The sequence below is a fragment of the Rhagoletis zephyria genome, unplaced genomic scaffold (genome assembly GCF_001687245.7).
Source record: "Rhagoletis zephyria isolate East Lansing unplaced genomic scaffold, Rhagoletis_zephyria_1.1 Rzeph_scaffold_02072, whole genome shotgun sequence".
Taxonomy (NCBI): domain Eukaryota; kingdom Metazoa; phylum Arthropoda; class Insecta; order Diptera; family Tephritidae; genus Rhagoletis; species Rhagoletis zephyria.
In genome coordinates, this window is record NW_016159156.1 from 5,134 (window position 1) to 32,668 (window position 27,535).

The 27,535-nt window shown below is 36.0% G+C and overlaps 3 protein-coding genes across 4 annotated transcripts in view; 1 reads left to right on the forward strand and 2 right to left on the reverse strand.

Moving 5' to 3' along the window:
- Positions 1 to 4,419: 4,419 nt before the first annotated feature.
- Positions 4,420 to 6,357, reverse strand: rasp (protein-cysteine N-palmitoyltransferase Rasp). 2 transcript variants are annotated; one of them, XM_017620178.1, is made up of 2 exons: positions 6,168 to 6,355; positions 4,420 to 6,105 (listed from the first exon to the last, which is right to left on the reverse strand). In XM_017620178.1, exon 2 carries the CDS (start codon positions 5,861 to 5,863, stop codon positions 4,592 to 4,594), a length of 1,272 nt encoding a protein of 423 aa, XP_017475667.1. In that variant the 5' UTR covers positions 5,864 to 6,105; positions 6,168 to 6,355; the 3' UTR covers positions 4,420 to 4,591. The 2 variants fall into 2 exon arrangements, with proteins under 2 accessions (XP_017475667.1, XP_017475668.1); XM_017620179.1 differs by having other exon boundaries at positions 5,252 to 5,873; positions 5,942 to 6,357.
- Positions 6,358 to 9,505: 3,148 nt separating this feature from the next.
- On the forward strand, positions 9,506 to 10,963 carry LOC108365950 (ribosome biogenesis regulatory protein homolog). The gene is made up of 4 exons (XM_017620181.1): positions 9,506 to 9,783; positions 9,861 to 10,113; positions 10,179 to 10,672; positions 10,739 to 10,963. Exons 1-4 carry the CDS (start codon positions 9,635 to 9,637, stop codon positions 10,893 to 10,895), a joined length of 1,053 nt encoding a protein of 350 aa, XP_017475670.1. The 5' UTR covers positions 9,506 to 9,634; the 3' UTR covers positions 10,896 to 10,963.
- Positions 10,964 to 10,982: 19 nt separating this feature from the next.
- Positions 10,983 to 27,535, reverse strand: part of LOC108365948 (carcinine transporter-like) — a 36,080-nt gene continuing 19,527 nt past the window's right edge. Inside the window, 4 exon segments of the mRNA XM_017620177.1 lie at positions 10,983 to 11,264; positions 11,267 to 12,135; positions 12,202 to 12,394; positions 18,188 to 18,636. Of these exon segments, the coding sequence (XP_017475666.1) occupies positions 11,200 to 11,264; positions 11,267 to 12,135; positions 12,202 to 12,394; positions 18,188 to 18,636 (1,576 nt within the window). The 3' untranslated portion in view covers positions 10,983 to 11,199.

Consider the following 27,535-nt stretch of genomic DNA (forward strand, 5'->3'; position numbering starts at 1 on the left):
TAGATTTTTCCGTGTCAGCTGATTTCTCCTTCTTTAGATGGTTGCCACTTCGTCAGTTTTACAGATGGTAAAAAAGATTTAAGTTCCTACTCAAAAGATTTTAAGTTCCTACTATTGAATAATGTTTTTGTTGAAAACTAAGTAGTTTATATTTAGCTAAAATCTATTATAGCACGAAAAATTGTAGTTGAAAGGGTAAGTTTATGAAAAGGCATTGATGAGTGGCAACAGTGTAGTAAGCAACACTGAGGGCTCCAGTAATCGACAAAATTCTGCGTATACAGACTGCGTTTAAGTATACGTTCTGCGTTATCGACTAATTTCAGCTTTAGATTTGGGTTGTAATGTTGCCAGATGTGCGATGACCCCTGCTTATTTGATTGCCCTTGCCAGATGTAAAAATGTTATCTTGCAGCCCAGTGCAATTTTCTTTCATTACACCTGATTTACATGATTCAAGTACTTGCAAGCAATTCTTGCTCATTCTCTTTTGTGTTTTTTATTTGCTTTTACACGTTTCAATTCTGTTGAATTCAAGTCTTTGGTTCTTTAAATGGGAAGCAACGAAAATGCCAAAAGCAAAGCAAGAAAGTTGAAACGACTTGACGGTACAGACGCATGTGTACTCGTCCCTTTTCTTCTCACCCCCTCTCTTCCATGGCCGAGCAGAATTGAATTCAATACTTGAACTGTGTAAAAGCACACTTAGTCGCGCACTTATATGCACAGACAGCTTAAGTGTAGCTAACGGCCCGTCTCCACAGGCAAACGTTTTTGCCTACCAACTGTCATTTTTATTGCCTGATAAAAATTTTATCAGCGGCAATATTTGTGCGTGGGCATTTTTTATCTTGATAAAAGCATTTATAAGATGGCTATTTTTGCCGGATTTCATCAATTAAAAAGTTTAAAAAGTATGCTATTTCACACCCAAGCAAATAATAACACATATTTTAATAGAAAACAGTTCAATTTTTGCTTTTATATTGAAATATCGATAATGTTGTCTCCACGAAGCTATCGCGCAAATGAAAATGTAGCTGTCAAAGTACCAAATTGCTGGCAATATTTATCAAGATAAAAGCTCTGATAATTATTGCTTGCCAAGAGCAATATGCGGTCTCCATGGGCAAAATTTTGCCTGATAACATTATCAAGATAAAAACTTTTGCCTGTGGAGACAGCAAGTAAATCGCTTCATATTAAAAATAACGAGCAGTACACATATCTTGCGAATGGACTATCAGTTCAAGCTAAAATTACGGTTTTGGGGATACCAGGGCATGTAGGCATAAAGTGTAATGAGGTGGTGGACGACGCCTCCAAAAAAGCCAATAGCTTGCCGTTAATAGCACAAGTTCCATGCTTAAAAACGGTTATGATAAACTTTTATAAAAAATCTCTCAAAGAGAAAGAAAATCAGAAATGGCATCTATCAGAATCGTTTCTTAACAAACACAACGAAAACATCGATCGGCCAAAATACAATTCAAACTTATCCAGGAACGACTGCATTATATTAGCTCGCATGCGAGTTGGCGTAACAAAATTTTCAGTCCAACACTATTTTCAACAATCGCGACCAAGGGAATGTGCGTGGTGTTCACCGACCCTAACTTTCGAACATATACTAAGAAATTGTACTGTATCCGGAGATCAAAATATATTTAAAGAAAGCTCTAGACTGCACCCAAGAAAACACCATAAATTTACTTGAAGATGGTCTAAGTAAACATAACTTACTCAACGAAGTTTAAAATAACTTTCCCCTACTTTGCCAGGGAGCCGGGTACAGAAACGCTTTCTGGTAAAATCCTGTAAATTCTTGCAACTTCTTGCGAGTTAGGGAACGCAACTATTGTTTGAAACCATGATACAAAAAGAAGGTAGTTTCATTTCATAATTCAATAATAATAATAATAATAATATTGAATCATGGTTTCATTTCAAGATTTTTGACAAAAAATAAGTTTTTGAAGTTTCATAAATAGTACAAAATTATGAGCTACCCTGCTACAATGACAGCAATCAAACACATCAGAGGATTTAATGTTGTGCGTGGAAAATGTCCGGTTATTTGTACTATATTTTGCTGTCTAGCGGAGAAGGGAGGGGTGAGGAACCTAAAACCGCACTCATTAGATAGAGCCAATTTCAAAATAGGGTAAAACTAGCATTTTCGCAAAGAAAAATTAAACTCGTGTTAGGCCATCAGCAGTATTTTTGGCATAAATGCAGTTAGGCTCCAAATCTCAAATTAAAAAACAAAATATTGGGATTGATAGAGATGATCGAGCTGAGAATAACGGTATACTTCTTCTTTTTTTTTGGGAAACAACAAGAATTGTCAAAGGTTAAAGTTCAAAATAACCTATTTTGAGGGTGTATAACATNCCGCACTCATTAGATAGAGCCAATTTCAAAATAGGGTAAAACTAGCATTTTCGCAAAGAAAAATTAAACTCGTGTTAGGCCATCAGCAGTATTTTTGGCATAAATGCAGTTAGGCTCCAAATCTCAAATTAAAAAACAAAATATTGGGATTGATAGAGATGATCGAGCTGAGAATAACGGTATACTTCTTCTTTTTTTTTGGGAAACAACAAGAATTGTCAAAGGTTAAAGTTCAAAATAACCTATTTTGAGGGTGTATAACATAATCCAGACAATCAAAATCCAGAAATTCAAAATGCGGACAGTCAAAATACAGGCAAATCAAAATCCAGACAAATCAAAATACAGACCAATCAAAATACAGACAAATCAAAATCCAGACAAATCAAAATCCAGACAAATAAAAATACAGACAAATCAAAATACAGACAAATCAAAATACAGACAAATAAAAACACAGACTAATAAAAATGCAGACAACAAATTAAAATAATATTATTTTTTTTAGAATGTTTCCTATTTAAAAAAGTGGCGAAAATTTTCAGTATATATTTAAATATTTTTTATTTTTTTGTTAAAGAAAGCGCGGCGGTATTGATTAAAATATAATTTAATATAAAAAAAGCGCCGCAGGCGAAAATTTGGAATGAAAAATCGCGCGTCTTTCATGATTAGTTTGGCAATACCATGGAAATATATTCAATCTAATATCAAATTTTTTAAAAGAGCAAGTTTTTGTAGAAACTAAAATTGAAAAGGTGCTTAGTGGAGAAAAACAAGATAAACGGCGGCGCCTGGAAAACAGAACATTTTATTAAAACAATTGTTATGGAAAGGGAAAACTATGCTCCCAAAGAATACTTAGCCAATTTAGCTAAGCATCTCAATTTAATATAAGTAGTTAATGATTGTTTGTAAATACTTACTAATTAAAATTTTTGAAATAAATTCCGGTACACTGAAATTGTTTTGATGAAGAAGGTTAGGGGTGGAATCGGGAATTTTTTAGAAAAGTATTCCCCGATTTGGGGCGGTTNGTTAGGGGTGGAATCGGGATTTTCTGAGAAAAGTACTCCCCAGTATTTTTCCGACAATATTTTTGCGCAGATCTCTCTGCGAGCCTAACTACGACTTATCAGACACGATTTTGATTTGCAAAAATTGTATACCCACATTTTTTCCCCTCATGTCTGTATTTTGGTTTGTCAGTATTTTGATTTGTCTGTATTTTGATTTGTCGGTATTTTGATTTGTCTGGATTTTGATTTGCCGGTATTTTGATTTGTCTGTATTTTGATTTTTCTGCATTTTTTGAATTTTGTCTTTATTTTGATGTCTGGATTTTGAATTTCCGGATTATGAATGTAACCGCTATTTTGAACCTAAGATTTCTTAAAAATAAATGGATGGATTTTGAAAATTTTGAACTCGTTTAATAGGAAATTTGATTCCCTTTAATTTGGCATACGTACTTTATATATATGTACATATGTTGTATAGTTCTTACAAAAATTGAATTAATGTAAAATAATTATAAAAAAGAAATCTTGATTTCAAAAATAGCTTATTTTGAACTTTAACTTTTTACACTTAAGAGCGAAATACACCACACAAGCGGTTTGACAAACCAAGCGGAATTTCCCTTTGCACAAACCGCTTGAGGGAAATTTGAGCAAAAATCAAAATTTTTTGATTTTCTGGCCGCCATGTTGATGTTTGATCAAACCGCTTGCGTTGTGTATAGCAAGATCGCCTCATTCGCAACGAAATTTTCACCGAGTAAGGACGTAAGAGAGGAAAATGAAAGAAAACCATAATATTTAGCATTGCGAACTGGAAGAAAACTAAAATTCTTTGCTTGAACGAGTCATGTTTGCATGGTGTATGGCGAAATGGGAAAAGTAGGTTTGAAGAATGTTTGACAAGCCGCTTGTGTGGTGTATTTCGCTCTTAACTTTTTAACAGTTTTACGCAGACTCCGAATAGCGAATGCATTGTTTCATAGCAGAAATACCTAGTCAGAGGTTTGCCATTGCCTGCCGAGGGGCGACCGCTATTAGAAAAAACTGCTTTATATTGGTTGAGAACTGGACTTAAACCTAGGCCCTGCCGAATGGTAGTGCGCACCGATAACAACTACACCACAGCGGCCGCGGAAATACATAAATAAGTCTTCCAAAAAATACTTTCGAGCTTCCTAGTTTTTTTTTTTTTGAAAATAATGGAATATCCTAAATGAATAAATTATTTTTGATTTTATTTCAAATGTATTATTTGGCTTCCAAAGTTGCATTGATATCAATTCAGAGCATTGAAAGAAACAATAGCAACAAAATGACAATGCAAAATAATTTACAAAACCAGCGCCGTAGGCGTTTAGCATTAAAAAAGCACCAATTTCGGGACTGCCAATAAAAAACACATTGGAAAAGGCTGCTACGATGAAAAGTTGGCTGAATATTACGGCATTAATACGTTGTGCAATTTGCAGTCCCAATTTTTTTTCAATCAGTCTTTTATAGAACGGAGTACGCATAAGATGTTTCAATAACTTCTCCGCGATCAAACACCAGAAATTCATTACAGTCCAAATTAGTACTTCCGTCTGGCAGCCATGCCACATAAATACAAACGTAAAGGTTATCACAGTAGATACAAATTTGGAGTAATTTGCATTCACCAGCGGATGATATATATAATCAAAGAGAAATTCATACAGGCCCTGGTCAAAACGCTTCCACATGTTTGAATAATAATGAACGTGGCCAATACATTGCGGCTTGCTAGGTGGTTGCATTCCATCGTATCGGGAAAAAGCAATGCCCAATCCATATTTCACTAAATAGGTCATGAAAAAGAACTGGCCTAAAAAGTATCCAACAGCATGCCGTCCAAATGGTGACTTGACTAGCTTTGCCGTTTCAGGAACCATAGCCATGTAATGTACAAATAAGTAACGCATTCCGAGTTCCAGAACCAGCCACCAGAAGACAATTCGAACTAACTCACAAGCAAATGACTTTAGTTGGCCAGGTAATCCATTCACATTTTTTTCTTTTAATACCACAATGTAACGCTTATAATCTAAAAATGGTCCGTTTGCAAGTGTTGGAAAATATAGCGTGTATCCCAGAAAATGCGCCAAGCAGTCTAGTTTTAACAGTTGTTCCTTTTTGAAGTGTGCATCGACGCAAAAATGTGCAAAGCTACAACAGCGCAACAAGGTCCAAAATAGTATTACACTAAGAGTATAAAAAACGTCATATCCATCGGAAAAATTAGCAATATAAATCGCTAAAGCATTCAGCATTGCTACCCATAACGCTGTTACTATCCAAACAACTTTTTTATTACCAATATATGCGACTAAATAGAAAATTATCAGCATTGCCAAAACGAATGCAGCCATCTTCAAGGGTAGTATGGTCAGCAGTGAAGGAACTGATACAAAAGCGTAGACCATGCCCATCTGGTTTGCACTTATAAAAAAACGTGAAGTGGTTGAGATCACAGCATGCAATATGTACCACTGCCAGTTAACACGTATGTAATTATTGAAAATATCCAGTTCATAGTTATAGGGATCACGCGTATGACCAGAATGTTGTTGCAATTCTTCACGTAATCCAAATAACGTCCAGAAGCCATAGATGAGATAAGCAAAGTAGACTCCAAAATACAGAAGCAGTTCACGCCGGTAAAAGTGGAATCCTTTTGATTCATCCATATTTTATCATTAATGAAATGATATTTAAAATTTGCTTACAAATCACCTTGTTAATACTGCTTGTTGTTTTGTTATTTGCTAGCCGCAAATGCGGTATCTTCTGTTTGTACTTCGAAGATCTTCTCCAGCAGGTTATTTATCTTTCTACACCATTGGTTTTGCATAAAATAGGAACGTAGGAAAAACATCGATATAAATAGTAGGGTCTCGAACGACGCATCGATGTTTTTGAAACATCGATAACAGGCGCTATATGGATAGAGAAGAAAAAATTTGAAGCCAGTGTGCTTAGGCCGACTGTGGAGTCAGTGACCACAGTGCTGAAATACAGTGCAACGCCAACGCGGTAATCCAGCAGAACCTAGGAATGGAGGTAGAAAGACCAAACGGCGCTGAGGCATTTGTTTTTGGCGACGAAAATTCACACCCCGATTAAAAATGAGAAGAATTGTCTAAGCTCAGTAGCTCTAAAAAAGCTTGCGAAATTAAGTTAATATTCGACTATATATTTTTACAAATAAAACAAACACATAAACTAAATCGAATTGTATTTGTTAATTTGGTTTCATGTTTGGTTTTCACTAATTTATCATTTATTTAGAGGTTAGAATAGTGGTCAGAAAAATCACTAATTATCGCGATATTTTCCCAATAGCTTCATCGCTAAACTCACTTGTACAACACCAACTAGATGGCATGTGTGAGTGAGTGAACACACTGTAAGGCCACGGTGGAGAGAATACAGAAGAAGTTGGCGCCGATGGCGATACCGCTAATCGGCTCCCAGTGAATTTGACAGAATCAGCAGTTTTGCTGACGTCACAGTCGAGTTGACAGCAGTAGTGATGTGCTGAGTCAATACTTTTCAAGTATCCAATACTCTCGATACTCGGTACCGAAAGATTTCGAATAAAAGCGCACATAGGCCAAAAATATGAAAAAAACGGTTCAGGGGAGACTCGCCTATCAAAACTCGGATGTAGGAGCCAATAGAGCTTTTAATACTGATTCAAATGAAAGATGTATATATGTCGGTTCGAGGCCATAATACAGAGAAACTCTTACTTGTTTGAACCATTTTGGTTCCAGCGATATCATTTTTGTAGGCAGACTCTGTAGCCAGTTAGCGACATATTCTGTAACCAGTTGTGCGATATGAAATATTTTTACGTCAACAAGTGCGATATCGATCCGAAAATTGTCGCTTAAATATTCATTTGAAATCGGGCCTAAATGCTATGCACTAATTTGCTTTAAAAGAACAAGCATGAAATTGACTTATTGTCTTAGCATTTATATATGTAAATCATTCCAATTATAAAATTGAGATGTAGCCTTATTCAAATTGTAATACGCATTTAATTTCATCTTCCGATTCAAATGGATCGCTCGTTGTAAATTTCAATTGGAGATCATTCAATATTATCAAAATCACGCTTTGCCAACTTAATTTTTACATATTTCGTCTTTTTTCCTTAATTTAATAAAATACTTCTTCCTAGTTACGACTTAATTGCAGCTACAGCCGAAATTAAATTTTAAGTTGGTACTTAGCCAGAAAAGTCGAAACTAAGATTTTTGTGCTCTCATCGAACAGCTATCATATTCGTACAAAGTCGTACAAATTAGTTGTGTTTACTGAGACCCAAAAAAGTTCAGAGCAGCTCAAGTTAGAGCAGAATCGAGCAGATGTCAAAAAAACAATAGAGCAAATTAGGGCAACTCGGTTTACAAATCTCATGAAATACTTTTCAGGCAGAAATTCTCAAAACGGTTGCTTGTTCTAAGTTGCTTCATCAAAAAAACCGATGCAGAAAATCGTGCTCTAAGGCCCAATTTCAAATGGCCTACTTAAGTAGAGACTGTTGATTAACTTCCACTATTCATTTTCAGATCATACATTTAACCTGCACTTAAATGGCCGATATTGGCCATTTAAATATGAGATATGCAACCCTGTGTTTGTACCAAACAACCAAGATTGATTGGCAGGTTGTTGAATCAATCCCACCAAAAAACAGTCAGCTGTTCAGCACAAAATGTAAAGAAACAAGCGAATGCAACAACAATTTCAAGGACGTGGACGTGGACGGGACAGAACTTTGTCTGCCTCCGGAGACCCGCACTACAATAGCCCAACTTCTTTTTGGCTATTGCAGCAGGCTCAACTCCTACTTGAGTAGAATCAACGAGGATGTGCTCAACCAATGCCCGGCATGTGGAGAATCGCCACATGACTCCCGGCACCTCTTCACATGCCCTGAAAACCCCACTCAGCTAACGCCCCTGTCCCAATGGATAGCACCTGTGGAAGTCGCACACTTCCTGGGCCTCCCCCTAGCTGAAATTGACGACAACGTTGATGGATGAACCGCCCCGAACGGGGCTTAGCAGCCGCTACAACAACAACAACAATAATTTCAAGGAACAAGCAGCAGTGCTGCCAATTGTTTGGCTTGTTCCTTGAAATTGTTGTTTCATTTGCTTGTTTGTTTACATCTTGTGCTGAACAGCTGATTGTTTTTTGGTCGGATTTGGTGGGATTAATTAAACAACCTACTAATCAATCTTGGCTGTTTGGTACAAACACAGGGTTGCATATCTCATATTTAAATAGCCAATATTGGTCAATTAAGTGCAAATTAAATGTATGATCTGAAAACGAATAGTGGAAGTTAATCAACAATCTCTGCTCAAATAGGCCATCTCTGAAATTGGGCCTAATATGCTCTAGTTCAACTTATTAGCGCAGGCTCATGAAACAAAAGCTAGAGTAAGTTACAGCAAGAAAAATGCTCATGAAACAAAATTTTGTGAGATATCTTATAGGGAATTTACATGAAGCGATTTTTCAGGCGATTTTTAGTTGAAAGCAACAATCGCCTGGTGTAAACGGCCTTTCAACTAATCGCTTTCAATGAAGTCATGATAAAAATATAGTAAGGTAGAACCGCTGAGAGTCACTTTTAAAATTCTGGACGTTTCCATACAATTAAATTTTTAAATTTACTCACAAACTCACACACACATTTTCATTTTCAATCTCAAGCAACAACAATTTCGAACAATTTCATTTTTTTATTTTCACTTTTATATGTTTTTAATATGTTGGCACACTTCAAAAAAAAATCATGGGCGACAAATTGAGAGGACGGTTCTACCTTGCTATATTTTTATCATGAATGAAGTTGGTCGGCTGCCTATTTTCGTTCAACTTTTGGTTCAACTAATCGCCTGCGAAAGTTCAATCATGTAAATTGCCTATTAGCCTGGCGTAACCTAGAGCAGCTTATTAAACACAACTATTGCTTGCACTGCTAACAGAACTAAAATCTTTTAACGCCACCCTGGTTATTACGGGCCTGACACTGCTTTTTGTTTTTGTCAATGCAACTCTGTATAACACACGTGCGGTTAGAAATGTCAAATATTTTGTAAATTTGGAAGAAAACAGACGATTTTCGTAGAAATTTAAAGCATTTCTATTTTAAATGATTTAAAAAATATACCAAAATGGATATCGTGAAGGAAGTGTTAGAAAAACAACAACGAACATTAGAAAAATACAAACCAATTACTGTAGATAAACATTTGGAAGTCCGGCTAGATGTTGGTTCTTTGATGTGCACTGACCCAAACGATTTAGATGAAAAAGGTCTAAGGTAAATAAATGATGTCCAGTGTTTTGGTACATCTAAATTGTAATAAAATCGTACAAATTATGTCTTGCTATTTACAGAAGTAACCGGGAGCAGTATTTGCTTGATCTTACTCGTGACAATACACAGTTGCTAATTAATGCAATATGGGAGGTGCCGGCTGAGCGTGTAGACGAATGCATCGTGGCGAAGCTGCCGGCGCCAGCAACTGTCTTGCCCCGCCTGCGTAAGGTACCTGGACCTAAGCCCTTGACAAAATGGGAAAAGTTCGCAAAAGAAAAAGGCATTAAAAAGAAAAAGACGGACAAGAAAAAATACGATGAAGTACTCGATGTAAGTTTAGGAGATTTATAAAGTTATACTTTTTCAGGTGTGATTTTTTAACTTTATCTTTGCAGAAATGGGTACCAACGTATGGATTCAAACGTGCAGATGCTGAAAAAGAAAAGGAATGGGTTTTGGAAGTACCTAAAAATGTTGATCCAAATGAAGATATGTTTCAGAAGAAAATCGACCTGCGTAATGAAAAAGTGGCTAAGAATGAGATACAACGCATGAAAAACATTGTTCGAGCAAGAAAGGTAGAGGTTCCTCGTGGAGGTTACTTCGGCCCAGAGGTAGCCTCCTCAGGGCAGTTGCTGACTGCAGTCACTGTAGCTAAGTCATCCACAGCCTCCGTAGGAAAATTCCAAGATAAATTGCCAAAGGAAAAACAGGCGCGTGGTATCGGTGTGAAAGAACTGATACCTGGATCGAAACGTAAAGCTTCACATATTAGTGGCCAGCCTGAAAAGGAGGTTAATCTGGATTTGATCAAGAGTGTGCTTAACAAGAAACCAAAATATGACATTGAAAAGGCTATTTCTATACAAAAGAACGAAAATAAATTAGAGTATGATCAATTTTTAGATATTCAATAACTCAATGAACAATTATTATTTTTTATCTATTCTTTTAGGAGAGAAGCTAATCCAACTGATGCTGGAAAAAAAGTAAAGAAAGGAAAAGGAGGCAAAAAAGGAAAAGGTAATGGTAAAACTGGCAAGAAACCTAAAGGCGGGCGTGGACAGCGCGCGCCTGGAAAAAAGATTGCTGTGGGTAGGAAGAGGCGTTGAAAAATTTTGTACATACCCTAAACAATTTTATGTTTAAGTAAATATAAGATAATATAAAAACAACATAACAGTAATAATAACGATGCGTTTATTTATTTATTAAATACTTCAGTGAACAATATGCAATAGTTTTAATAATGTTGCACCATTACAACTCTACACTTTATTAAAATGCTTTTGTCCCGTATACTTATTCCTAATATCACAAGTGTATGGACTCAATCAACTTCTTGAACAACGTTTGAGAAGCTTTGCTTCAAATGTACTTATGAAATTTTTAACCTAGCAAAATATTTGAACGTATTCATAGTTTTGATGAGTAACGGGAATTAGCTGATCTTCTTAAAATGCTCGACCGTAGTTCCCCACGGTGGAAGATCGGAGCGATGCGCCGGTTTGTGTTGAGCGGGCAAAACTTTGTGGTCTCACTTCTAAGTCGGTGCATTCATCCAATTTTTTTGCCAAACACGGGAAGTCCCATATGCTCTGCCCCCGTCCGAAGTCTTCACCATCTGTAAGCGTTTGAGGAAGATCATGATTAAGCGTTTCTGGCAGTAGTAAAGCCAGTATTCCGCCAATGATTCCTAGAACGCCCAAAATTACCAGTGGAAGGGCCGGGGAAACCTTTTCTAAATATACAACAAAGGGAGCTATAATGCTCGCAACATATCCCATAATGTGAATAAAAGCGACTCCTTGAGCTCGGACAACGGTAGGCAAAATTTCAGCAGCATATTGCAAACCAATATTGTATGAAATATTAACAAAGAAGCGACCCATAATAGCTAAAGAAGCAAAGTAAATTCCAGGTGGAACAAGTGTTGCGAGCAAACTGAAAATGCCACTGGCAATCATAGATCCACATGCCAACCAACGACGTCCCCATTTGTCTAGTATAAGCGTTAGGATAGTATCTGCTGGGAACTCTGTGAAGCAAGCTACGGTAAAGGTGAAAAATACGTTCACTCCCAGAGAGCTTACATTCCGTACATGACCGTCAAATACTAGCGAAATTGCCATCCAAATGACAATGAGTAGAATTGTGGTCCGTCGCAAACGGGGCGTTTTAAAAAGATCTAAAATTGAATAACTACTATTTTTAGACTCTTCTTGTTTCAATTTCAAGCAACTAGCACTAAAAGCTTGGTATGTATCCATGGGTACGTGTTTTCCATTCACTTTCTCGAGCCTCTTCAGTATAGATATAGCCTGTTCCACTTTGCCTTGCGATACAAGCCATCTGCAAAGGAAACTAATATTTAGCATCCCAAGAATTAAACAAAAGAACTTAAATATACATACATACCTTGCCGACTCTGGAATAACAAGGGGAGTTAACACAACCAAAATTAGTGGGGCAGAGGTGGCAATAGCAAACAACTTCCAGTTTGCAATAAAATAGGCAATCCAGGGTAATAAACAGGCTGCGGCCGTAAAAAATAAAGCTATTGACATGTTCGCCACAAATGTGCGATATCTAGGACCGACATATTCAAGTACTGAAATGAAAGAATTAATAAATAATTAATATGCAAGAAAGTATGTTATGTGAGTAAATGTCACTGTAATCTTAAATATATCGTTTAACAGGTAAATTATTTTTCTTCCAATCACCTACTTGAAGTCTATACTTTAAGGATGAGAGAAGCATTGTTTCCAAAACGTGCACAAGAACGAAAGTGAGAAAGAAAACTGTCGAAAACGTTCTCAATGGGAATTATATAAGAATTAAACCCTGTGGAATGTTTCCGAACAGAACAATACTTTCGGAATATATGTACAAAAGTTTTCGCAAAGTTCTGGAAAAAAAAAAAAACTGAAACAAAAGTCGAAGGAACTTTCTCTCGAAGAACTATTTGGCAAATAAATTCTCAGGAACTTCTGACGGAGAACGAAACGGTAATAAATATTCCCTGAACTATTCGCAAAGAGTGAAAGCGAGAAAAAAAATCGCATTGCCTTGCATTAGTTTGAAATATTTGAAAATTCAAATTAATAAAAAAAAACTGAAAGATAATTGTGCAAATTAAGTCAACGAAAGACTTAAGACGCGAACTTTTCTTGCACAGAAAATGAAAAATTGTTCCATAAACTGACAGTTCACCCTAATTATAAACGATGTGGAAGTTGACATGGTCCAGCTAGAATTAACGGCTCTATTCTGTATCAGTGACAAATTATTATCTCAGCTTTTTTACGGAAAAATATATGAAAAAGTTTAAATCTGTCAGTTACAAAATTTTTGTCACCATTTCAACACGCAGGCGACTCTATCATCAGTATTGCCAAGTTTTGAATTCAAAAAAGCACTAAAACCCTAGAAAAACCACGTTTGTTATCAAAAAAAAGCACCAAATTTCTATTGGAGAAATACTCCAATTGCATTGCAAAAATTGTATTGTAGGGATGCCGATTAAAATTAATAAAAATCAATCAACCCTGTTGCGCAAGTCGTAAACTAGACTAAATTTTACGACTCGACAGCATTGTTACATTGTAGTCGAGTGGAAATTTTACCCTCTCTCGACTCTCGAAAAACGACTTGCATTCGACACGACTCTCGCAATGTGGGTGAATGTTTTTTGCTCGACAGTCGAATTAATTCTGTTTTCTATAAATTCAAATATTTTCATCTTGCTGTTCTCGCGTTGTTGTTTCGCTTAGATCTAAGCAAAATTGATTAATTTTTCCTGACAAATTAAATGTTATATTTTTCTTTGTTTTGCTAAATTTTTTCTAGAGTTCCTATCAAACGAAAGCAAATACAAGAAATGAAGTTTAATGAACTATATGGCAGTTTAAAGCTACACTGTAGTCTCTTATGATCTCGTTAAGTAAAGGAAAGTAAAGAAATTTTCTTTCCGACAGCTTAACACCTGAAACATAACGAAATTTGATTTTCCTTTTTAATGTGTCTTATTTGAGCGTATTATCCACTGGCGCATAGTGGGAAAAGTAGTTTTGTGTCAAAAAAGCTATCTACTCTTCAAATCCCACCCGGTTTCGATTATTCTCTTTTTTTCAAAACGTTCATTAGATAATAATTTTACTGTTAGGAAATGCTAATGCTTTTTCGAATAGTCGTAAAAAAATATAACAAATTCAGCCCGAACTAGAGGTCTAAAGGTCGATTCCTATTCCCAGCAATGGCGAATTACACTAAGTAAAAAAAAAAAAANTGCCTTAAAAGTATGGAAACCACCTAATATTCCTCGGAAACTTTGCTTTTGTGACCAGGACAATGTGATTCATTAAAATATGCTAAAATTATGAGAAAAACGTGTTTGAGTCTTTCACTACAGAGAAAATCATACAGAACAGCACATATAAATCAAAACTAAATTTTATTAAAACTTCAGAAAACCAAAAACATAAAAGTAAATCAGAAGCGGGTGGTTTTTCGACATTTGCGTTTAAACTGCGAGTCACTTTCTCTAATCAATCCCCAAATGTAAGCAAAGTTATCTTGCGACAATAGCTGTTTTCTATACTTTTGGGACCTAACTGACTAGGAAATAACAATTACAACCCAGGGACAAAAACCTTGTTACATAGTGTTATCGAATGTAATTCTGGCATGATTGAAATTGCTGCCCTATATATTGTATGTTGCCACATATGATTGTCATTATGACACGATTTTGTTTCCATTTTTGTAAAGTTGCTTAAGGTGTTCTTACACGATATGTATTTGTATGTGTACATGCCACTTCTTATATATGGAAATGCCAACATGTCGTGTAAAGGCAAATTAGATTTGTTTCTGTACAAAGCAGATGCACGTACATACGAAATAGAAATGTTTCTATTTTCATCTGACACACAGATAGAATCATCTGAGTTTAGTTTATTTCGTTTTCAAAGAACATATTTTTAAATAGTTAAATAAAGCCAGATCGGGCGTTTAAACTGAGTTTAAACCACAGTCGTGCACTGAAAAACTGGCCCTTAACGTGAAGCGCCACGGAGATAATCAAATAAATACGTCAAGCATTGCATATGTGTGAGGGAGGTTCGCTCGTGTCTTGCCGGCAAACGTTCAAATAAACGCGTCAATCACCACTTTGTATTGTGAATACGCAGCGTTCGTTTTTCGTATTTGTTGTTAATTATTATGTCATAATTTTATATGTTATATGTTATAAATTAATATTTATTACATTTCATAGCTAGTAAGCATTGATAATGATCAATCAAACGTAAAACAATTTCTTTTTTTTGTTTGCGCCCTTGCTCACCACGACGACCAAAAGGCAAGTGAGCTTGTTTTTTGTCAAGCAAGACCTGCACTAGCAATTATGAGGTCTGGCATAACGAGAGACGGTCAAATAAACCGTCATCAAATTCAAATATCAAAATTTTTTGATTTTCATCAAGCATAGTCGACTACGAGTCGGTGTACTGAACGTGTAGCCGACAAAAGCCGTATACATCAATACACTTAAAGCGTTGATAAAAACACTTGATCATCTCAGTGGCTCTTTAGGTTCTCAAAAGTTGTTTTCTCATTTCTTCTGTTCTTATTCAACCCTCCTTGAAAATGTTCTCGATACTTTCGTTGTCATTTTGTACTTCCTGACAACGTTCTTGAGAGTTTTGTTCTCTTTTTGTTCTTAACGGAAACGTTCCGGAACCTTTTGTTCCCGTTCAAACTGTTCTGAATACCCGTTTGCTTCGTTTGCGGGAACGTTCTTGACATAACATTTTGTTCTCGTGCAAAACTAAACCAAACCCGGGTGCCTAAAAAAATTGGGGCATATTCATAGTCAAAATAAAGTCGACTCTAAAGTTTGTAGCTGCTTTTTGGAATAATTTTTAATGCAATAACTGTCAAACAAGCTACTGGCACACTTAATTTCGATTAAGAAAATGCCCCAATATTTATACACACATCTTTTCCCGACATAAGTGTTCAAATAAAACTGACACAGCCTAAACTTTTTTTCGTGATACACCTTAATGTACATATATATGTATTAAATAAGTTGGGGCCATAAAAACTAAAAGTTTTCGCTCGAGAAAACAACAACTTTACAGTGATTCTTCCAAGGCGTGTAAGAGGTCATTTACATACGGCAACTCCTTTTTGTGGCAACTCTGAGTTTGTAGGAGGAAAGGCGACGAATAAAGGAGGAGGGTACCAAGTCGCCCGTACTGTGTTGTTGTTAAAATGGCGCTACTAAGTCCCGCATGGGTCGTTGTCGTCAAGCTTAACTAACTGCAGGCCACAGAAACGAGCTGTTTCGCCGGGGTCGGACCAAAGAGAGAGGAGTGTGAGCTGAGTGGGATTGAGTTGGCATATGAAGAGGTGGTTGATGTCATGGGTAGAGTCTCCACATGCCGGCACACATTGAAGATATCGGGGTTGATGCGCTTATAATATCCCCACCGTAACTGGGTTACAGTAGCGTGGTATTGGGCTCCGATCACCACATTCATAGGACGAGAGTCGTGACCGACTCCATGAATGCCATTGCTCACTCGTCGGTACGCCCGATGTGGTTGGTCCATGCATTCGAAAATATGTCTTCTGACGTGGTTGTGCGGCGCTTCTTCCCAAGCACGGGCCAATTGCCTTGTATGTGGCCAGCAACGTTTCTTTGTATTTACCACAGGTGCGCATTTTAATGTTAAAGGTGATCCCAAAAATTTTCGGTTAATTTACCGTCGGAATTGGTGTGCCATCTACATAAATGCTGTGAAGAAGCGAGAAAGCTCGGAGAGGTAGTTGTTTACTTTCGAGCAGAGGTCATCAACTCCATTACCGGACACCAAAATCGTCGTCAGCGTATGACATCAGGGAAATTCCCTCCGATGGCTGAGGAAGCTTTGAGAAGTTAAACAGTAGGGGGAGAGGACATCACTCTGTGGAACCCCTTGCTTAAGCTTTGAAGTTGGATCGCGAAAGACTTCTGACGACTGTCGATCACTCATATGATTCGCCAACCACTGGTTGATTCCCTGTGGGAGAGAGAAAGCCTCAAAGTGTTTTAGTAGCGTGGAATGACAGACGGTGTCAAGCGCCTTTGATAGATCTAACACCACGATTTCCACACATCGGGAATGATGAGAGTATTTTCTGACCAATTTAGAACCTAGGTGAGTTATGCTAATTCCGCCGGACCCAAATGTTTCAGAATAAGCATGCAAATTCTGTCGGGACCAATGACTTTGAAGGCTTTCCAATTGCGATAGCCATCTGGACTTCACCGCTAGTAGTGCTCTGTTTTTGGGCAGTTTGTGCAGCCTCCTGATCACTTGACGCTTGGATTTATCTACCGAAGGATGCAGTATGAATTGCTGGCTAAAGTAGCTCGTGGGTTTCTTCGGGTCTAACGTATTAGACGGGGACCTCACGGTTAACCACGCCCTACTCACACCAGTGGCGAAGTTGCAGGTTTTAAAATGCTCATCCTACTTTTTCCGCTTATATTGGTTTATCAGCCGCTTCTGCTGAAAAGTTTGGGCGGACTTCAGCGATGCGTCCGGATGGAATGACATGAGCAGCTGCGGCAATTACTACCATGCGGAGCTAGCGTTCGCCAGCATATACGTTTGTGGATGTGGGAAAGGTGGCAAGGCTGTTCTCAGTAACTTCCGCGAAGCCATTACAATCAGCTTTGTTAAAATTGACATAGGTTCGGTGGTCTGAGGGAGCAACGTCGGTGGGCTTGTTGATCGAATTGACTATGGATAGGTGGTCTGACGTGAGTGTTAGCAAAGGTCGCCCCCTTATGTTATTTATCAGGCCTGCACTAGCAATTATTAGGTCTGGTGAACTGCTGCAGCTAACCATAATTCTGGTGGGGGCGGCGCACAGTGGTTCAGACCGCAAATCTAGCTGGACGAAATTATTTAAACAAATACTATTTGATGAATTTTTACACCACTTCTTATCTAGCGGATTTTTGGTTCCCTGATTACGAATCTGAAGTCATTTACCAAAAATTCAAAATGGCGGATCCAATATGGCGGACGAAAAATTTAAAGCTGGGTATCTGAGGGTTTTCTGGTTCGCTAATTACGAATCTGTAGGCATTTACCAAAAATTCAAAATGGCAGATCCAATATGGCGGATGAAAAATTAAAAATATTTATGATTTATATGAAACTGGCTATTGGGGGCATTTTGGGTCTTAATCTTTTTTTTTGGGCAAATCTTAATTTTATTTGTCACACATAATAACAATGACTAAATACTTTTTCATAATTTCCAGCAGTAGTTCTCGCATTTTTTGCAATTGTTTCTCAAGTCGAATTAAGGGCTTCTTGCCAGATATTTTGGTACTTACCTAGAATATACATCATCGTGAAGCAATTATCGAAAGCGAATCCCACGAAGAATCGCATCAAGGCAAATTGCCAAAAATTTGTGGTGAATGCTGTGCCCACGCCTGCCGCAAAACCAACCAAATTACAGCCAATTAATGCGGGCACACGACCGAATTTATCCGCGATCCAACCGAAGAGTAAACCACCAACAATAGCACCCAGGAAGAAAATCGATTGAGCGTATGTAGGAAGGGCATCATGCTCACAAACCCAATTCTGCTCGGTTGCGACCGTGGCGTATGGATAATCAGTAAAGTTATATGACCAGCCTTGGCGACAACCCACTACCGGCCAGTTTGGGTCAGCTTTGCGCATGCCTTTAGCCAAGACGTCGGTATAATTCACATCATACATCAAGCAATTGTCATATTCTCTAATTCCGCGCATACTCGGCACTGAGAGGGCTAATCTGCCAAAGATAAATACATAATAATAAATAAAATATTGCACGGCAAACATTTCTATAAGCGCGAAAATGACAATATTTAGTAGTGATTATTTTAATTGTGACGTGCAAATTGAAGACACGCAATTTACTTACAAATATATATATACCTTTTACTACAAGCTATAATCATACATACATATGTATGCATAGCTGATACATACCAATAACTAGTATTAGTGAGTTGGAATAATGTATTTTAAGTTTGGCGAACTGATATAACTCAGAAACAAAAAAGTACAATAATCAGCTGAGAACGAACGTTTGACCTTGATTAAGCCAGAATTACAAAGAGATACATACATACGTATGTACATACATACATAGGTATAAACATACATACATATGTATGCATGTTTGACTAAATTGCGGCTTTACCAAAAATAAATATGTACAATCCCCACGATTAGCAGGTGCGGTTATACACACATATCTACCATGTTTGTGTGTTCGTATGAATGCCAGTACACGAAAAATATGTCTTCTATGAATGGACGGAAAGAAATATACACAAAGTTATATGCAGTTACCCAATAAACATCGCGCTTGGTTAACAATTCGGAAATAATTGGAAAACAAATCTTTTTGTTTTTGGATAATGTATGCGGCATAGGTTGGTTTTCGATTCGAGAACTAGGAGAAAACGGAACCTTCGTTATCCATGGTATTTTTCCTTAGTTATGAATTCGAAATCCAGCCCATTATCGAATTGAAATTTTATTGAGAGATNATTACCCAATAAACATTGCGCTTGGTTAACAATTCGAAAATAATTGGAAAACAAATCTTTTTGTTTTTGGATAATGTATGCGGCATAGGTGGGTTTTCGATTCGAGAACTAGGAGAAAACGGAACCTTCGTTATCCATGGTATTTTTCCTTAGTTATGAATTCGAAATCCAGCCCATTATCGAATTGAAATTTTATTGAGAGATAGTGATTCTCTTATGTTTTCCTTCGAGGATTACCTGGATTTCACTTCCCCTCTTGTTACTATGGTTTCCATTTTTTTCGAAACCATCTCGAGTGTATTTCCAATATACTATGAACGTTGCAAAACAAAAGGTTGGTTTTGTGTGCGTTCTCAGTTCGCTATGCCTATTGGATATCGAAGGTCATATCCGAATGTTCGCCACAATATTTATTGGGTATTCATTTGCACGTACATTGATTATTTTTATTAACCTCTCACAGCATCAACATTTCTCGTCTGTCGAAAGAACTAGTTCCAGAAGGTGCCGTGACATAGCCCCAAGTGGCATAACTCAAATTTTAAAATTTGGGATTATGTCACTCCTTGTCTGGTCTTTACTCAAACAACGTGACAAATAATACATACATATTATCAATTGTCTTGTCGTGTACAAACGCAAGGTAATACAACTGTCAGCAGTGTTGACCAACGTTCGTTGAGTGCGTCGACGCGAGGATTGTCAATCTGAAGTTCTCTATGCAAACATCGACTCCACTGTCAGTTGCATTCTTGGGCGTCACGTACGCAAAGTACTCATTCTGACGGGCTATAAGCTCAATTAAGACGCTGGAGCACAAAAGGTGTTTCCACGCTTCAATATCTTCACCACCAGTTGGACTGTGTTCTTAGACTAAAGCTTAATTCCTCGCTGCCGTCCAAATTTCACATACACCAATTTTCTGCCGGTACACCGTGGGAAATGTCGGAAAAAATTGAGGTTGCGCAGCTAAATGGAATAATCGCTTTTTCATTTTTGTTTATCAGAAATTTACTAGATCGAGTGAGAACTCATCAGTCTCACCTAAAAAAGGTCTCTCTATTAAAGATTAAAGAATAGCTTGATTGTTTCACCAACTCCAGTTATGCAATCTTCGCTTTTTCTATCTTTGATTAGAGAGATGGGTTCCCACTCGACTTAGCAAATTTCTCATAAAAACATTAATTTATCATCCTGATGAGATGAAATCAAAGATATTTAAAGAAAAATGAAAAAATAAAACTATTACACTCTTCCCGTTATCCTAACGCCGCGGCTAGATTCTTTCCAGATATTTCTCACTGTGTGGCTGCTGGGATGGCCGAAATTGAAAATGGTGTATAGCTGTTTGTAGACCAATGAATGCCTGATATGAGCACTTTCTAGTTAAATGGTTATATGCCACAATGAAAATTCTCCTAGGAGACAGTGATGCTTGTTCCATTTAAGTGGCAAACAGAATTGCAGCGGAGAGTGGGTAGTAAAGGGCTGACGAGTGACGAACAGCTGATCCAATCCCGTCGGAAAATATATATTGCTAATATTTCGGAAGAAAAAATTTTATTTCCAAAATTTTCATTAACAGGGTTTTTCGCGTATTCTTCCAGTAGAAAACTCTCAGCCACAAAATTCTAATGAATTTTTATCTGTTCTCTCTCAAAGAGAGAAATGTTAGCAAAAGTACGTGAACGCAAACATGATAAAAACATAGCAAGGTAGAACCGTTCTCTCAATTTGTCGGCCTTGATTTTTTTTTTAAGTTTGCCAACATTTTAAAATCATATAAAAGTGAAAATAAAAAATTGAAATTGTTGTTGCTTGAGATTGAAAATGAAAATGTGTGTGTGAGTTTGTGAGTAAATTTAAAAATTAAATTGTTTGGAAACGTCAAGAATTTTAAAAGTGACTCTCAGCGGTTCTACCTTACTATATTTTTATCATGGACGCAAAACTAGCAAAAACTTGCAAGATTTTTGTACAGCTAATTTTGTTTACATACAAAAGCATAAAACAGAAAACATGAAAAGAATATAAATAAAAAGTTTTCCTAAAGCAATTTGCTAATAAATAAAACATGAGTAAATGAGTATTTGCTTACTTCCGATACATTTGCAGTTTTAATAAGTTATTTCGAACTTAAAAATCATAATAATAAATCTAAATCTAAAATAACTTTCCATATTTTCATAGATTGAAAACAGATGACTTTGATCAGCTGTTTGACTTGCTGGCAAATGGCGCTGCCAAAAATTTTTCCAGCAGAAACTAGCAGCTTTTCATCAGAATGAAATGTCGCTTTGGTCTCTCAATTTCCCCTACTTTGCTGGATTTTTGTGTACGCGAACAGGAAAATCTGATAGTTATCAAAAACCATCAATACGCGAATAAACCTAATAAAAAAAAAAATTTTATAAAATGTGTTCGGTTTGAAATATTCTTCACCGACGAATCTACATATTAAAGAAACCCAAACCAAAGCAGCTTTTGATCATGAAAATTCTAAAACCACATAATCGTATTTTTGTAATAAAAATTAGCTTCCGTGACTACCGAACTGGTAGCTATTAAAATGGCTAGAGAATTTGTCATTCATTATCAATTGAAGAAACTACCAATTCCTAAGTGGTATTGTCATTTTAAATAACAGAAACAACAACAATTATATTGCAAAAGAGATTATAAATTCCGTTTCCAACTGGAATATTGATGAATTAAACATCCATTATATCCCAGCCCACAGTAATATTGAATTAAATGAAATAGCAGATCAGGCAGCAAAGAGGCTGATCAATATGGAGAAAGAATTAGTATTTCATAGACTATAGCTGAAGCAATAATGGAAATAACTACACAATTAAGAGAAGAGTGACAGCAGCAGTTTTCTGTTTTGAGTACTGACAAAGGCATAACATATAGTGGCATGTTTACAGAGATTCCAAAATCTCCCTGGTTCATTAAAAAACATTTAAAATTAAATTCAATTGAAATTAAGCAATTAAACCGAATTCTATCTAAGCACACTTTTTGTAAAAATACTCTTGCAAGAATGAATGTTGAATCTAATTCAAATTGGGATCAGTGCCTTACCACGAGAAGCTGGCAGAAATACGCTCAGGGGTTTGCCATTGCCTGCCGAGGAGTGACCCGCTATAAGAAAAAACGCACCTCACCGCGCATACCGGTTAGTCTTACTTCTAACCGGGGGATTCGGGGATATCACAGACCCCTTCGTAGCCCGTTTTTTCGGGTTAAGTCCCTGCAGTGAAAAATTATCAATTGTTAAAACTAACCAACTTATAGTTAGCTTTTTGGCGAGATTTCGATTAATACCTCACTTTTAATTAGCTATGACAAAACCAACTTAAAGTGAATTGTAAAGTCGTGCAGGAGTCATGCAGACGCAATCGGGAGTTGGTTTTCTTTACAAGTTTCTATTAAATATCCTCATACAAAAATTACTTTCAATACACTTTTTTTCTGAACTTCGCAGATTCTTTTTCATATTCAGGACAAATAAAAGGAAGATCGAAATTTTATACTATCATTTTGAAGTTATGTCTGACGGTGTTCGAATATGGGGCCACCCAGAGCAGAATATGTAAACAAATATGAAATGTAATAAAATAAAGTAAAGAAATAAGTAAATAAAAAAGTAAAAAAACAAAAAAATATTTTGTTTTTCTTATTGATATTTTATGTCCAAAAGTAGTTAGTTACAAGTTAGTTGACATGTAATGCAGAGGTATCCAGGTCTGACTTTTTTGCGGCCATCGCCCCACAAAAGTAGTTAGCTTTTTTCGAACAAAATAGTTAGCACTAGTGTTCGCGTAAACAGACTAAAGTTAGGTATAAGCTAACGTCACTCCCGGCAGGGGTGTAATGTAAATGTAATGTAATGTAATGAATTAATCAAAAATCAGGGTTGGTTTATAGTAAAAGCTAATAAATATATTATAAACATAGTTCAAATTGTTAAAATTTCCGCATTGATTATACAATTTTATTTGCGGCACATGCCTTTATGCGAAATGCAAGAAATACAATTCTTAGATGTACCAACTCTGAGCTTATTATAGACAAAAAGGGACAAATATATTTTCAGAAATAATGGTTCGAAGTGCCAATTAATTCGTATTTAAATATCTTTTAATTTACGCATCGATTTCTACCTACCATTTTTGGCCGCAGTCGCGACACTGTGCCAAATTAAAAAAAAAAAAGTTTTAGAGGAAAACGACTTTGAAGTTAATGAACTTCATTTGTAGGGGTTTTTCAATACATACCTCCATTTTGAAGTGGTTTCGTGAATAAACTAAAGATGCGATTATAGAAAGCGTGCCATTAATAACGTAAAATCCAACTGCAATGTATCCGAATTGGTCTAATTTACCATTGGGTTACTGTGGCACTTTATGACCAAAGCCATTTACGCGAGATTTAATGTAGATAAAGAGATATGCATGTCTGAAATTAACCATAAATACAAGCAGATAGAGACCTTCGATATGAATATGGTAGCTCAAAACCGACTCACTGCTAGTGCCCCGCGCGTTTCTGTTTATTTGTTTTTGTAGACAGCTGTGCGATTTTCGATCGGCGGCAGTACTCAGTTTGCAAAACAAAAGTGCAAATCATAGTTTTCTGACTCGGAAATAAATTATCCATTAAGAATCAGTTTTAGTCGTCTGAGTATTTTATAAAATAAAGGACCTTGCGGTTATTACCATCAAATTATTACCCGCGCATTTACGTACATATATACATATATGTTTGTATGCATAATTATGTATATTTGTACATGAACTTATAAAACAATTTGACATGTCTAGTCACATTATCGTATACATACATATATTAGTACTTAATTAAATGATATCCACTAGGTATACATGTGTTCTAGTGCTCACTAAACAAAGTCTAGTTACTTTCTAACGACATTGCAACAACTTAAAATGGCATTAACCTTGACTACTTGGCACATCAAGAAAAATCTATAAAATTTTACAACGTACATATGGCTGAATGCGCGAATGCGTTTATGTATGTATGTATGCTTAGCTATGCTTGTTTTCTTTTGCGAATCAAGTACTCCAAATTTAATATATATACATATGTATGTATCTAAAAGTAGGCATTAAATAATGCTTTATTGGCAATTAAAAAATGATATGCAGTAATGCGTTTGTATGAATATCTACTCGTTGCGCATCGATTGAAATGTGTAAACAAGTGGCAGAAGTCGTTAGCTTTTGATATTTTTCATTACTACCTTAAGTTAAATAAAAATAGTAAAAAAGTATGCACCTGCATACATATATGTATATGAACTAATTAATCTCTTTTAGTAAGCTACTCAATACTCCTCCCACCACAACTTTGCTCTGTAAATGACGGTCGCTCGATTAGAATGGGATTTGTAAATTATTACATGTAAGTTTAGATTTTAAGGGGGTCCCCCCCCATAGAAATATTTACGACATAGAGTGCATTTACTGGTATGAAGACTTTTTAATAGATACATTTAATACGGAATATAACTTGCTGAAACCAGAATCGAGTTTGTTTCTTAATTCATTTGTAAAATAAAAGACTTATGAAACAAACTCGATACAAATGTTTTTGCACATACAATCTTATACATTCATTCATATATAGAAAGCGGATTGAAATATGTAGTCTATATACATATTTGCACTGTATAGATTGTGATATGGTCTATTGCAGTACATACATATGTACGTATGTATGTATATGTATGCATGTGTCTGTGGCACTCTATTAATTCCTACAGTCAAAAATCAGCAGTCAAAGAGTATACAATTTTAATCCAGTATTTGGAAAACTTACAATTTCTTTTGGAGCATTCCAAAGTGACGGGGTGAATATGCACGTTTCAAGAATAAAATCAACAATACTTTCGCACATTTGTTAAATTAGAAAAAGCAATTTAAAAACCAAAGTTCGAAAAGGGCAAAAATTCTGCAAGTTTAAACATTTTAAAATTTTCTCAGGTTTTGAAGCTTGTTAGACTTTTTCGTAAAACGCGTGTTCCGAATAAAGTGGCTTGACAAAATGCCGATGGCGTAATGGTGACTGTGATAAGGGCTGGGATGCAAGCAATTGCTATTCCCAGATATTTGTACATTAGTTTGTCTCATATTTGTATGGACAGTTTTTGTTTTAGACTTATTATCGGTCTTACCGCCCAAAAAGTTGAGAACGGGCATAAACAGAACTGTGCTAAAATTTTACGCCCCTTGGACAACGCTTTCCATACCTGCTTTGCGTTTGAATTTTTAATTGCTTTAACTCATACCACATAGCGATTCATGTCCAGTAATATAGTGTATAAAAACCTTTTTTTTTTAATTTTTGATCACTAAATTAGGTAAATTTATTTCTGTAACTAGCCTGTAAGATTTTCGTTTAATAATCTTTATTTAAAATTTTCTTTGTACAGTTAGGATATAATGAACGATGCTCGTGAACATGTTTCAATACGTACATATGTGCCCCCCTGATTCTCATTTTGTGATAATCTTGCATTAATTTCACCGCTGTTTCAGCACTACTTTTAAGTGTTTTATTAAGATAATGAAAGACTCTTCCCTTTCCCATTTATTTTGAACACATTTCAGAAAAGCTGGATCGATCTTCAATCCTGGAACTAATCACGAACTAATTAAACAATCGTAACACGAAATACGGCAAATAAAAGCCAATGAAATTCTTCATAAACCGTATATACATTACTTTCCGATCGGACTAAAAGTTTCTGATAAATTAATAAATCATTCCATATTTTTTGTTTTTATGCTTTCAAATAATGAAAAAACAGTCACATAGAAATATTCGAGCGCGTCAGATACAAAAATGTATCCTTTGTTTGTGTAAAATGCAAGAAGCAGAATGGCAATAGCTATTTTTCTTACTGGCAAATTGTTACAAGTAAAAATTATCTAGTAAAAACTTACAACTTCTCTGCCTTTCTTCAAAAAAACTTGTAATAAGCAAACGAACTCTAGACAAGGCTTTACCAGCAGTAAGAGAGCAAAATCGATTTCTTATTATTCAGTAAGTTTACCGCAATATAAAAACACACTCCCTCTAAATTAGAGGGAAATATTTTTTTTAATAAAAAAAACGAAAAAAACATGACCTACCAAATCGGAGATGTTTTATCTTTTAGTAGTATTGCCGACTTCCGGTATTGGAGAATTTTCCTCCAATAATTGATAGATCCTAAGTAACTTTAACAAGCAAAACGACATAATTTATAGAAGGTTATATTCTAGAATTATTTCAAAATTTTAAGTAAATGACGTAATTCAAAAGAATGAAGAAGTCAAACAACTGAAAAGTTAAAAAATTGCGAAAGATGTGTAGAAATTAAAAAAAAAACACTAGGCCCCGAGGAAAAAGATAGTTCTACGTATATAAATTCTTATTGATAATCTCGGTAGTGTACGAATTCCAAAAAAGTTGGCGATATTTGATTAACAGGGACAACGAATCAAAAGTTCTCGGATGTCTATGCTAATTATTTTCAGTTATACATACATATGTACGTATGCTTATGTACATTTTCTCGGCAAAAGCATAACATGAGTGCGCAGCATAAACACCTACAGCAACGTCTGCCCTATAGCTCAGTTATGCATACTTTGCACTGCACAGCATGTAATTTTACGTAGAAGTCAAAACCCAACAGACTTTTACATATGTAATCCTGTGCATTGGGTAACCGCCTACACGCAAAGCTCATTTACTTATGTGACAACTCTCATGCAATGCCAAATATGCATAACTGAGCCCTTAAAATCCAACAGAGAATCATCAAATCCCTTAGACGGACATAGCGCCAATAAAGAAGAAGAAGCAACACTAACCAAACTGTACACAGTGTATTGTAATGTGCGGTTATGTACACACTTATACATATATGTAAGTTCAAATGTAACTTTAATTATATGTTAAAATGGTGTTGTGTGAAGCTTTTAAATTGCACTCTGTATGAATAATTTTCCTTTTCAAGTTCTTTAACTTTAAATGCATTCAACTTACTCACAAGAAACAAGATATGTACAATTCAAAAAGTATTCACTTCTATTAACTTTGGGGTTTTCTCAATCG

What these genes read in the sequence shown, in the direction of transcription:
- rasp (XM_017620178.1), bottom strand. Translation starts at nt 5,863, where the DNA reads ATGGGCATGGTCTACGCTTTTGTATCAGTTCCTTCACTGCTGACCATA.
- LOC108365950 (XM_017620181.1), top strand. Translation starts at nt 9,635, where the DNA reads ATGGATATCGTGAAGGAAGTGTTAGAAAAACAACAACGAACATTAGAA. An exon ending in TTAGATGAAAAAGGTCTAAG is followed by an intron (nt 9,784 to 9,860) that starts GTAAATAAATGA and finishes TGCTATTTACAG; the next exon opens with AAGTAACCGGGAGCAGTATT. An exon ending in AAGAACGAAAATAAATTAGA is followed by an intron (nt 10,673 to 10,738) that starts GTATGATCAATT and finishes CTATTCTTTTAG; the next exon opens with GAGAGAAGCTAATCCAACTG.